A 14,812-nucleotide genomic window follows, 5' to 3' on the forward strand; every position below is an offset into this window, starting at 1 on the left:
TAAATCAATGAGTGTTGAGATAAATGGTTTGACACTCTTTTGCCTTAAGTGAGGTCAAAAGTTGAATCCTCACGGATTTAGTTCTAGCAAGTGGGATGAGAAATCAAAATTCAGCTAAATTATTTTTTAAAAAATTTTTTGGATTGGTTTGAATCGGACCGGACTTTTAGATGCATTTTTCTCCTTCTCTTGCACCTGAACCGGCTCCTTAAATGTCTGTTCCGGTTTGATTTGTTGAACTGACGGTTTGAGATCGATTTTAGTTCATAAAAAATACGGACAAATTTTGGTTCGATTTCGGTTTAAACCGAACGGGTGGCCATTTCTAGTTAAGGATGCGTTAGCACAGTAGATTTCTGTACCCCGAAACGCTTCCTCCTTAACCTCTCTCTGTTTCCTCGGCCTCTTGCAATGGCCCAGTCTCATTAACCATCTCAATCGTCTGTCTACAACAAGCTTCTCTCTACAATGCGATCGAAGGACAGAATTGCCTACTTTTACGACGGTACATCATCTCTCTGAACTAAAACCCTAGCTTACTCTTAACTTGACCTCTATCTTTATAGATATGCAGATATTTATTATTTTGAGTTCACGACGAAGAAGAATAAAGAATGACGTTTTTTGGATTGTCTTTTGAGAAATTGTTTGTTTCCTGTCGTTTTCAACCAAACACCTTCTCCATTTTGAAATTTTAATAGAGCTGCTTTAACATCTATTACTGTTGTTGCAGGGGATGTGGGTGGCGTTTACTTTGGACCGAACCATCCAATGAAGCCGCACCGGCTTTGTATGACCCACCATCTCGTTCTCTCCTACGAGCTCCACAAGAAGATGGAGATTTATGTTAGATATTGGATTTTATAGAAAGCTTATTTCTTTGTTCTGTTTTATACTTTCCTTTGATTATGATAAATGTTGGGTTTGTTTGTTGATCTTTATTGTGTAATGCAGCGGCCTCACAAGGCATATCCTGTTGAGCTTGCTCAGTTTCATTCAGCTGATTATGTTGAATTTTTACACCGGATTACACCAGATACTCAACACTTGTTTGCAAATGAATTGGTTAGATGTAAGTCCCAATTTCTGAAATTTAGTTGAAATTCCCAATTATATTCTTAAGCGGCTGCCTTTTTTTCGTGTGGATGCATCATTTTAAGTGCTGATAATTGTTAAGGTTGAAGTCGATGGTTGGTGATATTGGGCCATGATCAGAGCAATTGATTGATTGATTGCTGTATTGGTTTTCATAGACATATAACAGGGTCAGGTTTAGCTGATTTTTTAGACAGGGTGTGACTTCTAATTTATCGTACAGCACAATGTAGTGATGTGGAATTACTGTGTGCCCTTAACAAGCATGACTGATTCTTAATTGGCATGTTTGAAGTGCTAATTGAGCAGATTATTGAAAGAAATAAATTAGATATAATGGTAATCAAGGGTGTGGTCAATTTACTGTTTTGCTTGTGTAATTAGGTGAAAAGGGAAGTTTTACTGGTTGAGATTTTTAGATGCCTATATGATATGTTTTGAATTTATTTTAGGCATATCTGTGTACGTTGTCCCAATGGCCTATTGCAGGTGTCATTGTGAGGTTGGGTAAGTAATGTTGGACTCTTGGAGCCTGTACAGTAGGTTAATAATGAAATTTTGGACGGTTTTGGTACGCAACTTTATCCTTCATTATGGGGTAGACATGTCTTTTTTTTTTTTTTTTTTTACTTTTCTTGCCAGCTACTGGCAACATTGTCTATAGTTATATTTTTGTGCCTTCCATATTTCTGAAATGAATGATTCCATGATGTATGCGAGATTATCTTTCAATTACCAATTTGACTTATCACCTTATCCTTTCACCAGATAATCTTGGAGAAGATTGCCCTGTCTTTGAGAACCTGTTTGAGTTTTGTCAAATTTATGCTGGAGGAACAATAGGTACATAATTGTGATAACACTACTGGCATTGGATATATATATTTTTTCAGCCTTTAAATTCTAATCGATGATTGCTAACAGATGCTGCACGTAGATTAAACAATCAGCTATGTGACATTGCTATAAATTGGGCTGGTGGATTGCATCATGCTAAGAAATGTGAGGCATCTGGATTTTGTTACATCAATGACTTAGTATTGGGAATTTTGGAGCTTCTTAAATATCATGCCCGTGTTCTATATATCGATATAGACGTGCATCATGGTGATGGTGTGGAAGAAGCATTTTTTTTCACCGACAGGTAATGCAACTTTCTTTTATATTATGAAATTTGGATCATGACATGATAGAGATTAGAACGCAAGAACAGTAAGGAGAAACAGGATTGATTGAAGGACAGAATTTGTAGTAGTATTAGAAGAAGAAAGTTGAAGATAACAATGGAGAGTGACAAAAATGACTGTAAAACAGCCCCCAGGACTTGAGCCCGAAGCAGATACTCTGCTCAATACAACAAAAGAGAATAAAGATGCCCTGTACATGATTACTGCTAACATATATATAGAATCATTCCTAACAAACATACTGAGCTGTCTCAATCCCTTCCTTGCTGCACACCGCTCCCCTTCGTTGCAGATTTATTCCTTCTATAATAAACCAAAAACGGTTTTGCACTTGATGACGTGGCATTCCTATCATTACCGCCCCCTTCTGAAAAAGCCTTATCCTCAAGGCTGAAATTCGGAAATTGTGCCTTCAGGTCAGACTCGTTTATCCAAGTTGCATCTGTTTCGCTTTGCCCCTGCCACTGAATTAATCCTGAGGTATTGGGCCTGAAGTGGAGTGCAGAGATCGTCGCTGGCAAACTTTATAGGGCTCAACCAATGGTCCTGCTTCTATGTCGAGACCATCCGACAACTGTGCAATGACTGGATGGTTGCCAATTACCCTCTTGAGCTGAGACACATGGAATACAGGGTGTATTTTGGATCACAAAGGCAGTTGGAGCTTATAAGCAACAGCCCCTACCTTCTTGAGTACTTCGAAGGGTCCGTAGAATCTAGCAGCCAGCTTGTCATTGACTCTATTGGCTACGGACTGCTGCCTATGTGGCCTGAGTTTATGGAAGACCCTTTCCCCAATGGAGAACTGAACATCACGACGTTTGGGGTTAGCATATTTGGTCATCAGCTGCTGAGCTCTATGTAGATTGTAGCGGAGCTGCTGAAGTATCTTATCCCTATCTTGGAGGTGCTGGGAAAGAGCTTCAACACGAGTTTCACCCGGTAGGAACCGCTGAAGGGTTGGGGGTGGCCTGCCATAGACTAGTTCAAATGGTGTTTTCTTAGCAGCTCCTTGATAATTGGTGTTATACCAATATTCTGCCCAGCAAAGCCACTTAGCCCAAGATTTCGGATGCTCGAAGGAGAAACACCGGAGGTAGGATTCCAAGCTGCAGTTTAGTACCTCTGTCTGACCATCACTTTGGGGGTGATAAGCGGTGCTGAAGGACGGAGTAGTACCTTGCAAGCGGAAGAGTTCAGTCCAAAAGTTACTTAGGAACAATGGGTCGCGGTCACTGACAATAGTTACCGGAAGACCATGGAGTCTCACAATCTCCCTCATAAACAGAGTGGCTACGGATGCAGCTGTAAAAGGGTGTCGAAGGCCGAGAAAGTGAGCATATTTTGACAATCTATCAACCACCACTAAGATGCAGTCCACCCTTTGGGACTTTGGAAGGCCTGTGATGAAATCAAGAGCTATGTCCTCCCATATTTGGCTTGGAACTGGAAGTGGCTGGAACATACCTGCCGGTGACTTAGCCTCATATTTGTGTGTTTGACAGATCAAGCAAGCAGCGACAAACTTCTTTATGGTGCCCATCATACCCGGCCAATAGAAATTGGAGGCAACCCTTTTGTAAGATCTGTAAGCTCCTGAATGTCCGCCTAACGGAGTAGAATGAAACTCTTCTATGATCTTGGGTATCCACTTAGAGGAGGGAGGTAGCACCAATCGTCCCTTATAGAACAAATTCCCGTGGATGAGAGAATAGTGAGCTTGAGATGGTTTACCCGAAGAGATTTCTGAGATAATCTTGGAGAGAGTGGAATCTTGTTGGATTTCCTTAGAGATCGCATCCCAATCTATCCATTGTGGACTCGAGATGGCTTGAAATTCAACCTCATCATGACAGTGAGACAGGGCATCAGCTGCCCTATTGGTTTTTTCGGTCTTATATTCAATATTGAAATTGTATCCCATGAGCTTGGCTGACCAGTATTGTTGGGCTGGTGTGGACACATTTTGTTGAAGAAGGTGCCTAAGGCTCTTTTGATCAGTCCTCACTTTAAAACACCTCCCAATTAGGTATGGCCTCCAATGCCGGATTGCTAGAACAAGGGCCATCAACTCATTTTCATAAGCAGACCTGGACATGGCTGGGTCTCCGGTAGCCTTGCTGAAATAAGCAAGAGGCCTGTTATCTTGAAGGAGGACAGCCCCAATCCCAGACTTAGAAGCGTCGGTTTCGACTATAAAGGGCTTAGAGAAATCTGGCATTGCCAGTACAGGGGAAGTAGTCATGGCATGCTTGAGAGCGATGAATGCGTCTTGAGCATCTTGTGGCCATGTGAATTTGGCTTGGGCTTCCTTCTTGAGAAGAGTGGTGAGAGGGCGAGCTAGTTGTCCATAATTGGCGATAAAGCGCCTATAATACCTTGTAATACCCAGAAATCCTCGCACTGCCCTGGTAGATTTTGGAATGGGCCACTGTAGGATACTTGAGACTTTGGAAGGATCCATAGCAATGCCATCCTAAGAGATAATATTCCCTAGGTATTCAACTGATTTCTGGCGAAAGAAACACTTCTTTTGATTGAGCTGAAGTTTGTTATCACAAAGCAGCTGGAGCACAAGCCTTAAGTGTTTCAAGTGAGAATCCCAACTGTTACTATACACCAAAATATCGTCGAAGAAGACTAGGACAAATTTCCGGAGATAGGGGCGAAAGAGATCGTTCATTACTGCTTGAAATGTGGCTGGCGCATTGGTTAACCCAAACGGCATGACAAGAAATTCGTAATGGCCCGAGTGTGTCCGGAAAGCTGTCTTGGGAGTATCAGCTTCAGCCACCCCAATTTGATAAAACCCGGACTTAAGGTCTAGTTTAGAGAAGACCTGAGAACCATGCAATTCGTCCAACAGTTCCTGGATAACCGGAACGGGATACTTGTGAGGAATTGTAGATCGGTTTAGTTGCCTGTTGTCAACGCAGAACTGCCAGCTGCCATACTTTTTCTTGACTAGGAGGACAGGACTAGAATATGGGCTAGAGCTGGGTTTGATAATTCCAGCTGAAAGCATATCATGCACCAACCTCTCGATCTCATCTTTCTGAATGTGGCCATACCTATAAGGTTTCACAAATATTGGTCCCTGACCTGGCTGAAGGGCGATCCTGTGATCAGTGGAATGACGAGGAGGGAGGCCATAGATTTCCTGAAAAACAGAAGCATGAGCCGCAAGAAGTTCCTGTAATTGTTGGCTCTCAGAATCAAAATTCTCTAAGTGGAGACACATGACATTGGAGGAGGATCTATGGACAGTTCCAGTAGGACTGCAGAGAAAGACACATCTGTGACCTTAGAGAATGATTTGGCGTAAATCGCTCCCTGGGTTAGAGATGGATCACCACATATTTCCACCAACTGATTTTGATGTAGGAACTTCATAGTAAGCCGCTGTCAATTCACCTGCACATCACCAAGTGTTTCCAACCATGCAACACCCAATATTATATCAAGACCTCTCAACGGAAATATAAAGAAATCACCAGAAATAGTGTAGGAACCCAGTTGTAAATGTAAGTTGCTGCACACGCTGGAAGTTTTCATGCGGTGGCCATCACCAAGCTTGACAAGGAACGGGTCAGTGGGTTCAACTGCCAAATTCAGTGCCTTAGCAAGATCGGAGGACACAAAATTGTGGCTAGCTCCGCTGTCCAACATGACTAATACTGAGTGAGAAGCCAGTAGACCCATAAGCTTCATAGTCTTGGGTTGAGAGAGGCCACAGGCAAAACATAAGGAAAGCTCAAGCTGCTGGAAATGGCTTTCATTGAAGTTTACGGGCAGAGGTGTGAAGATATCTGAATCTAATTCGTGTAGGAGCTCTTCATCTGTGAGAGTTTCATCCTCTCCTCCTATTATTGCCCGTAGGGATTTGTGAGGGCATTCATGAAGTGGAGAGTAAGGTTGTTTGCAACGAAAACAGAGCCCCTTCTCTCTTAAGTCTTGGTATTCTTTGTGAGAATAGTGCTTGAATCCACGGTTTCTGGGAGAGGAAGTGGAATTTCGGGAAGGAGCAGGGAGAAAGGGTTGGCGAGAGGTAAAATCTGGAGGTCTGGAGGAGTGGGTTATGGTTTGAGTATTGGGTAGGGTTGGGTTTTGGGTGGGTGGTAGAGTTTGAAGTGGGGCGGGTGAGAAAAATTTAGGGCCCAGACCAAACTTACCTGGAGAATCGCTACCAGATGATTGCAGCGTGGGTTTCTGAGTATATGGTGACTGCAATTCTCGTTCAACCTCCAGCGCAACTCTCATCGCGCGATGCAGTTCCTGAGAATCAGAGGAACGTATTCTAACTCGGATTTCTTCTTTTAACCCATTTAGAAAATATCCCAAGAGTTGAAAATCTGTGAGGTCTGGAGTTTGTGCGGCTTGGATAATGAATTCATAAATGAAGGTGGACACCGAGTTCAATTGTTTTGTGGTAGCAAGCAGCTCGTAGGGATTATCCGAATCTAAACCACTATATTTGATGAGGAGTTCGGTTTTGAGTTGGGTCCATGTGAGGTTTGGAGTGCGGCCTCTAAGCCATCGTAACCAGTGGAGAGGATGGTCCTTCATACCCACGAGAGCCATGGCAACAAACCGGTCTGGAGGGGTGTTTTGTAACTCAAAATATTGCTCAGATCTTGCAATCTAGCCGAATGGGTCAGTTCCGGTGAAAATGGGCATTTCGAGTTTTTGAATGTAGTTATGGGTTGAAGATGAGGAGTGTGGGTGAAGGTCGGTGGTGGTGAATGGGGAATGGGAATTGATGGTAGCAGATTGGTCTGGGTTTTGTGGGTTGGATGGTGGAGGAGGAGGATGTGTGTCAGATGAAGAAGCAGGGGATGTACCTGTGAGAAGAAGGTGTTTAAGCTCTTGGAGACCTTGTTGAAGCTCCGAAAGCTGGCGGGAATTATCAAGTCTGATAGAAGCAATAGAGTCTTCAATGGAGGCGACGTTCTTCTCTAGAGTTTCCAACCTTTGATCCATTCTGGTCTTGGGCATTCAGAAAAAAATCCAAAGCAGGTCGGACCAAATGATAGAGATTAGAACGCAAGAACAGTAAGGAGAAACAGAATTGATTGAAGGACAGAATTTGTAGTAGTATTAGAAGAAGAAAGTTGAAGATAACAATGGAGAGTGACAAAAATGACTGTAAAACGGCCCCCAGGACTTGAGCCCGAAGCAGATACTCTGCTCAATACAACAAAAGAGAATAAAGATGCCCTGTACATGATTACTGCTAACATATATATAGAATCATTCCTAACAAACATGCTGAGCTGTCTCAATCCCTTCCTTGCTGCACACTGCTCCCCTTCGTTGCAGATTTATTCCTTCTATAATAAACCAAAAACGGTTTTGCACTTGATGACGTGGCATTCCTATCATGACACTTCTAGATGTATACATTGCTCGTTGCTGTGGGATCATGACACTTCTAGATGTATACATTGCTCATTGCGGAGGGATCATTCACTTCTAGATGTAGCAATTCACTACGCATTATTTGACCATGTTGATGGTGTGTAATACATCAGTAAATGGTTTAGAAACACCTTCTTCATGCAATTCAATTTTTATTTTTGTTTATTACAAATGTATATGCTTTTGGTTGATGTGTTGTGATGAATCTCGTAAATTTTTGGTAAGTTTATAGCTTTGACAAAGCTAATGGAGGAACTACAGCATATTTCTGAAAATTTACATGCTGAGAATAATTTGTAGACAATTCGTTTCTACTAAGCATTTCACCAATTTTTTTCCTTGTTTTAAGTCAAGTTTGATTTTCGAAATCTAATTGAGTGTGTGAAGTTCAATCTGGTAGGGTGATGACTGTCAGCTTTCACAAGTATGGGGATTTGTTCTTTCCTGGAACTGGAGATGTTAAGGTGATTGTTTAATCCTTGTTATTCTTTTAATTATTGGAAGAAGTCAAATTGTTGTGACAATAGCTCAATAATTTAACAAAACTTTTAGTTGAAGGTATAGCTGTAGCACTATTTGTAGTTTCTGTTAAATTTACTCTTAAGATTGTAGGATTGGATTACAGTAACCTATAGGAAATTTTAATAAGAAAAGTACAGATGATGCAAGTTATTATTAGGTTGCTTGTCCTTCCAAAACTTTTCAAGGGCTTATATGTAACATATACATTTAAATATTGTAGGGTTCTAGACAAATCTTATTTATAATTAGTAACTTATCATAAGAGAGACTTTTAGGAACTTTAAAATATTTACATTTGATTTTTATTTCTTGCCTGTCCTTTTCCAAGTTGAACTTGGGGAAATGTTGATACGGTTTGTATTGAAGGATATAGGAGAAAGAGAAGGAAAGTTCTATGCCATTAATGTCCCCCTTAAGGATGGAATAGATGACACCAGCTTCACCCGACTATTTAAAACAGTAAGCTCTGGTTAAAACTTCTAGACATAATAATTTTTTGTTTAGTGTTTGTCAATGTCAAGTTTAATTGATTGCTTTCAATTACCAATTTGTAGATTATTTCCAAGGTTGTTGAGACCTATCTTCCAGGTGTGATAGTTCTTCAATGTGGAGCAGATTCATTAGCTAGGGACCGCTTGGGCTGTTTTAACCTCTCCATTGATGGTATCCTTGTAATTGAAACACATTTTCTACACTCTAAAGTAATTTCCAAATATGGAGCCATTATTTGCTTGTTCTCTGTTCTTTTTTTGGTGATATGTAATATATCTAGCTCTTATAGGCTTAGTTGGTGTGCCATTGTGATATTTATTGCAGGGCATGCTGAATGTGTCAGGTTTGTGAAGAAATTCAATCTACCTTTACTGGTACGAGTCTATCTAATTCTGATCTGCTTGTAGTGCATTCGGTTTTTTACATCATATCTTAGAAAAGGATATATCCCATAGGTTACTGGAGGCGGAGGATACACAAAAGAGAATGTTGCGCGATGTTGGACTGTTGAAACAGGAGTACTTTTAGAAACAGAACTTCCCAACGGTATCCTTAGTTTTTTTTTTTTTTTTTGAAAAGGCTTGCTTGCTTTGTTCTCTCTCTCTCTCTCTCTCTATATATATATATATAGATATATTTCTTCCTATGTATATGATAGTTTAGGTTCCTTCTTCTCTAATGCTGTAAGTTCTGTTTACAATTCGGTTTCTTCCAGAGATCCCAGACAATGAGTATATCAAATATTTTGGCCCTGAATATTCATTGAAGATTCCTGGTGGACAAATAGTATGTAATCTCAAAAACTTCATCTTATTGCTTTCTTGTTTTATATTAAGGAGTTATTTATTGTTATGTCGAAAACTTCATTTTATTTTTATTTATGGCAATCTGTTGCATCCCAGGATTTCAATTTCATGAAAATTGTTAGGATTTTACAATGCAAAATGCAACTGGAACTTTTGCAGCCTTCCTAATTTACCTTTCTTGTATCTTGTTTATTAAACAGGAAAATTTAAATAGCAAGTCTTACCTTAGCACAATAAAAATGCAAGTATTGGAAAATCTTCGGTGCATCCAACATGCTCCGAGTGTACAGATGCAAGAGGTGAGTATCACGCAAATATTTGAAAAATCAATACAAGATTTAATTTGCTGGTATGAAGGGCTTAGATATTTTCATCAATGCTCTTTTCGTAAAATCATTGTAATGTCTGTGGACCTTGGTAGTTGCTTTGATATGAACAGCAGCATATCAGGTGATTTGCCTGCAAATTTGCACTCACATTCCTTCTGTGCAGCTTCGAACTCACTGAGTAGCAAGTCATCTTTTCATTTCGCTTTGGTAGATATGAGATACCAGTCTGGAAGTTTGTTTTCTATTATCCAAGTAGGATATGCATTGTTGCCTTTTTGATCACCATGGAAATCATGCAGTTTTTAAATGTTTGAGTTGCATTCAAAGTCATGATCCTATCTTGAATAATGGTGTATCTGCCAATTCTTAAAGGAAAATATTTGTCATTTACCACAATAGAGTTGCCTTGTGATAAAGGAACATCCTTTTATAATGACATCCAAAACCATTGTTAATGTAACAGCTATTAAATTAATCTAGATGTCCCATGTGTTTCTATTAGAGTAGAAATGATATGACTAATAGAATGAGAATGATCTTTATTTCAGGTTCCGCCTGACTTCTATATTCCCGATTTTGATGAAGATGAGCAAAATCCTGATGAACGCATGGATCGTAAGTGAAATTCCCAAAATTGTGCATCATAATGGTCATGACACATTTTTTGCTCACACACTTGCGCACAATATTTTGGCCCCTTGATTGTAACTTAAACGTTAAATTATAATGATACTTTTCTTATTACTAACTGATTATAAATTATGATCTCAGAGCATACCCAAGATAAGCATATCCAGCGGGACGATGAATATTATGAAGGGGATAATGACAATGATCATAACACGGATGTTTCATAAAAGTGAACTAATTTTTAGTTTTTGTTTTCTATAGGAGTAAATTTTTGTAGGCAAACTGTAACTATATTTGAAATTATTGCCATACCATTGTACCTATCCCAATTGATTCTATCTGTATTGTATCATAACATGCTTCTTCTGGGAGCTTGTGTGTGTAAGAAACCCTTTAACTGTTTATTTTTGAATGGTATAGATTTAAGATAGCTTTCTATTTATATGGAGTACCTATTTGAAGGCTGTAATTTGAGGTTTGAACTAAGTACTGAGTTAAAATTTATTGGTTCAACAACCATAGTTTCATATTGCAATTTTGGCATTTTAAGAGGACTATCAAAATGGTTTATCATTTATATTCTTTCTTGTGTAGATGGCTAAAATGCTACAAAATCATGACCTGGTTATAAGAGTTAACTTACGGTTCCAAATCAAACAATGTATAACCCTAATAAGGGTAAATAACAATTTAGTCTCTTATACTTTATCATATTTACAATTTCCTATCCTTTCTCTTATTTGGTTTGATTAATTTCTAAAGTTTAGCACAGTAAAACTATTCATTCTTCTGTCTATAAGTTTCATTTTTGTTATAAAATGAAAATACAATAATAAACGTGAGGGATTAAAAAGAAACATTACAAATAAAAATGAACTTCGAACACCCCAAAGCGTCAGTACAAATCAGCTTACTTCTCTCAGGTGGTCCAAAATCACCCAAACTTTGAAAAATCATCTTCAATTTCCAAACCGTTTGAACCGTTATAAACTATGTTAAAAAAATATTTTGAATCACATAAAAATGATAAACTAATTCTTGTTATAGAAATTACAATGTAAAAGGATTTCATTGAAATGCAATTTTCAAAATCTTTTGTAAAAAATTTCTAAATTCTCCAAAACAACTAATTTCTTGACTCAAAAATAGCTTTTAAAATAAATATTTTAAAGTCACAGAAGAAATTCAAGAAAAATTATATAGAATTGAGTCAAAAATCAAATAATTTATTGCGATATCTAAAAACAACTAAGGCTCCATCTATTTCTAAATAACTTATCTTTAAAAAATATTTTCCTTGAAAAATATTTTTCAAATGACTTATTTTTCACTGTTTGATTATAATATTAAAAATTAATGAAGAATATTAAAATTTTTAATTCATAAGACCATAAAAATAGTAATAATATTGTTCAGAACTACTGGCATATTGTGGGCAATGCTATTGTTCTGAATGCTGTGGATTGGTTACAGAGATGTATTTTTCCTTTTGACCTCACTTTAACAAATATTGTGCTTATTCCGAAAATTCATGTTCCTGAAACTGTGAAAGACTTTAGACCTATAGCCTTATGTAATGTTATATATAAAATTGTCTCTAAAGTCTTAGCGAATAGGCTTAAGAGGATGTTGCCTCACATTATTTTTGTGAACCAGTCTGCTTTTTTGCCTAACCATTTGATCACTGATAATGTTTTGTATGGCATTTGAGACTATACATAATTTAAAGAATACGAGATGTGGGAATTTGGGTTATTGTGCTTTGAAAATTGACATCAGTAAAGCTTATGACAGAGTTAATTGGAATTATTTGTCTGATGTGATGCATTGTTTGGAATTCCCTGTGGTCTGGATTCAATGGATGAGTATGTGTTACTCAAGTGTTAGCTATTCTGTGTATTTGAACGGGATTCCTGTTGGTCCTATCAGTCCTGCTAGGGGTCTCCGTTAAGGGGACCCTATTTCTCCATACTTGTTCTTACTTTGTGCCGAAGGTTTATCTGCTTTATTTCAGGATGCGGAGGAGGAGAGGTTGATTCATGGGTGTAGGGTTGGTAGAGATTGTCCTAGAGTTTCGCATTTGTTTTTGCGGATGACTCTATATTTTTCTTTGAAGCTAATGCTCATGAAGCTACAATGGTGCAATCAATTCTCTTGGACTATGAGGCGAGGTCGGGACAGGCGGTGAACTTTCAGAAATCTGGTACTTTATTTAGCCCCTGTGTTTCGCAACATATTGTAGATGACATTTCTAATATCTTGGGTTTGAGTGGTTCTATTGGAGATATCTTTTATCTTGATCTTCCTTCTCTTATAGGACGAGATAAAAACCAAATATTCTCTTTTATTAAAGACAGGTTGTGGAAGAAATTGAATAGCTGGAATAACAAGTTCTTGTCTAGAGCAGGTAGAGAGGTTCTTATCAAATCTGTTGCTCAGGCTCTACCAGCTTATTGTATGTTGGTTTTCTTGTTGCCCTCTACTTTGTGTCATGAGCTACAAGTTATTATGAATCGCTACTGGTGGAATGGGAAGAAGGAACAAGGCAGAGGTGTTAATTGGCTTTTGTGGGAGAGGATGTCTTATTCTAAGTAGCAAGGTGGTATGGGTTTTCGTGATCTTAGGCATTTTAATCTGGCTAGTGGCAGTTACTAAAGGAGAAAGATACTCTTTTTTACAGAATTTTCAAGCTAAATATTTCCGCGGGGGGGGGGGGGGGGATTTTTCAATGCTCATAAGGGTAATAATCCGAGCTTTGTGTGGTCGAGTATCTTTGCTTCTATTAATTTGCTTAAGAAAGGGGTGCGTTGGCGCATTGGAGATGGTAAAGGTATTTATGTTGCGTTGGATCCTTGGATCCCTAAGAATGATTCTTCTCTTGCGGAGGATGGGGCTAGATTCATTAGTCTTGTGGTTAAAGTTTGTGATTTTTTTGTGGATGGTGAGAAAAGGTGGGATGTGGGCAAGTTGATGATTTCATTTTCTGCTAGAGATGTGAAGGCTATTTTGTCTATACCTTTGTCTATTCATATAGTGGAGGATCTGGTTTTATGGAATTATGAGAATCGTGGGCTATATACGGTTAAATCTGGATATCGTGTTAGTATGGGTCTGGTAGGATGTAGTCATAATGTTGAATGTTGGGAATCCAAGGTTATGGAAGCGTATTTGGAGCCTCAATGTCCCTCCTAAAATAAGGGATTTTTTGTGGCGAGCTTGTAGAGATGTACTACCTACAAAATCTAACCTTGTGAAATGTGGTCTAGCAGTTGATGATCTTTGTTTTTTTTTGTCCTTCTAGAGAAGATGGTGACTATGTGTTGTGTCATTGTATTAGGGCAAATGCTTGTTGGCGTTTGCTTGATTTTAATATTCCCAGTGTGACTGCAACTTTTATTGATTTATTTATGCAGTGTTGGGATGACCTTGGACAACAAAAAGCAGAACTATTGGCTTTTCTGGCATGGAATTTATGGAAGGCAAGAAATGAATTTTGCTGGTCAGCAAAATTGATGCAACCCACCGAGATTGCATGCATGGTTCTACTCATTGTATGGAATGACATTCTTTTGTTAATTTAAGTGTAGCTACAGGACAAAGAATTTTGCATGGAAATGGGCCAATTGTGGGGCCATGTGTCAACTTGGATAATGTTGGTAGGCATGCATTTTGTGATGCTTCACTATTTCAAAGAGAAGATGTAACAGGTGGTGTGGTGGTGTTTGAGGATGTGAAGGCAGGTTCTTGCAACAAACCGCCTACTACAGCTGAAGCTTTGGTTCTTCGTTCTGCTATACTTTTTATTGGTGATCATTATCAGTCTAGTGGTTATATTTTTGTTGATTGCTAGGATTTATTTAGTGTTTGAATTCTCAAACTTTAAATCTTTCGGAATTTGTGGTTATTGTGGAAGATTGTAAGCAACTCTTAGTTGATAGACCGGATATTCAGATTCGATGGATTCGGCGTACTATGAATGGTGCTGCTCATTCCCTTGCTCGAGCATCCATTCGCTTTTTACCACTTTGTATTTGGGAGAGTGTCCCTAATATTCTCCTTTCCCATTACATTTAATAAAATAGTGGTCATTTTCTCTTAAAAAAAAATAGTAATAATAATAGAAATTTTGTTGCAGGTGAGAATAATACAAAATAATGGTAAATTATAGATACTCTCTCCGTTCCATTTTAGAGGTGTTTTACTTTATTCCACTTTAATGTTAATTTACAAAATAATGGTAAATTATAGATACTCTCTCCGTTCCATTTTAGATGTGTTTTACTTTATTCTACTTTAATATTAATTTAGGATTTTGAGAGTATATTAATAAATT

General features: G+C 38.4%; 1 protein-coding gene across 1 annotated transcript; it reads left to right on the top strand.

Moving 5' to 3' along the window:
• Positions 1 to 349: 349 nt before the first annotated feature.
• Positions 350 to 10,921, top strand: HDA9 (histone deacetylase 9). The gene is made up of 14 exons (XM_012220482.4): positions 350 to 505; positions 734 to 846; positions 955 to 1,072; positions 1,864 to 1,938; positions 2,020 to 2,239; positions 8,101 to 8,164; positions 8,589 to 8,681; positions 8,777 to 8,885; positions 9,039 to 9,088; positions 9,170 to 9,260; positions 9,430 to 9,500; positions 9,721 to 9,819; positions 10,398 to 10,464; positions 10,621 to 10,921. Exons 1-14 carry the CDS (start codon positions 469 to 471, stop codon positions 10,704 to 10,706), a joined length of 1,293 nt encoding a protein of 430 aa, XP_012075872.1. The 5' UTR covers positions 350 to 468; the 3' UTR covers positions 10,707 to 10,921.
• The last annotated feature ends 3,891 nt before the right edge of the window (positions 10,922 to 14,812 follow it).

This window comes from Jatropha curcas, chromosome 1, assembly GCF_041381405.1.
Source record: "Jatropha curcas cultivar XTBG-Jc1 chromosome 1, XTBG_Jcur_1.0, whole genome shotgun sequence".
NCBI lineage: Eukaryota > Viridiplantae > Streptophyta > Magnoliopsida > Malpighiales > Euphorbiaceae > Jatropha > Jatropha curcas.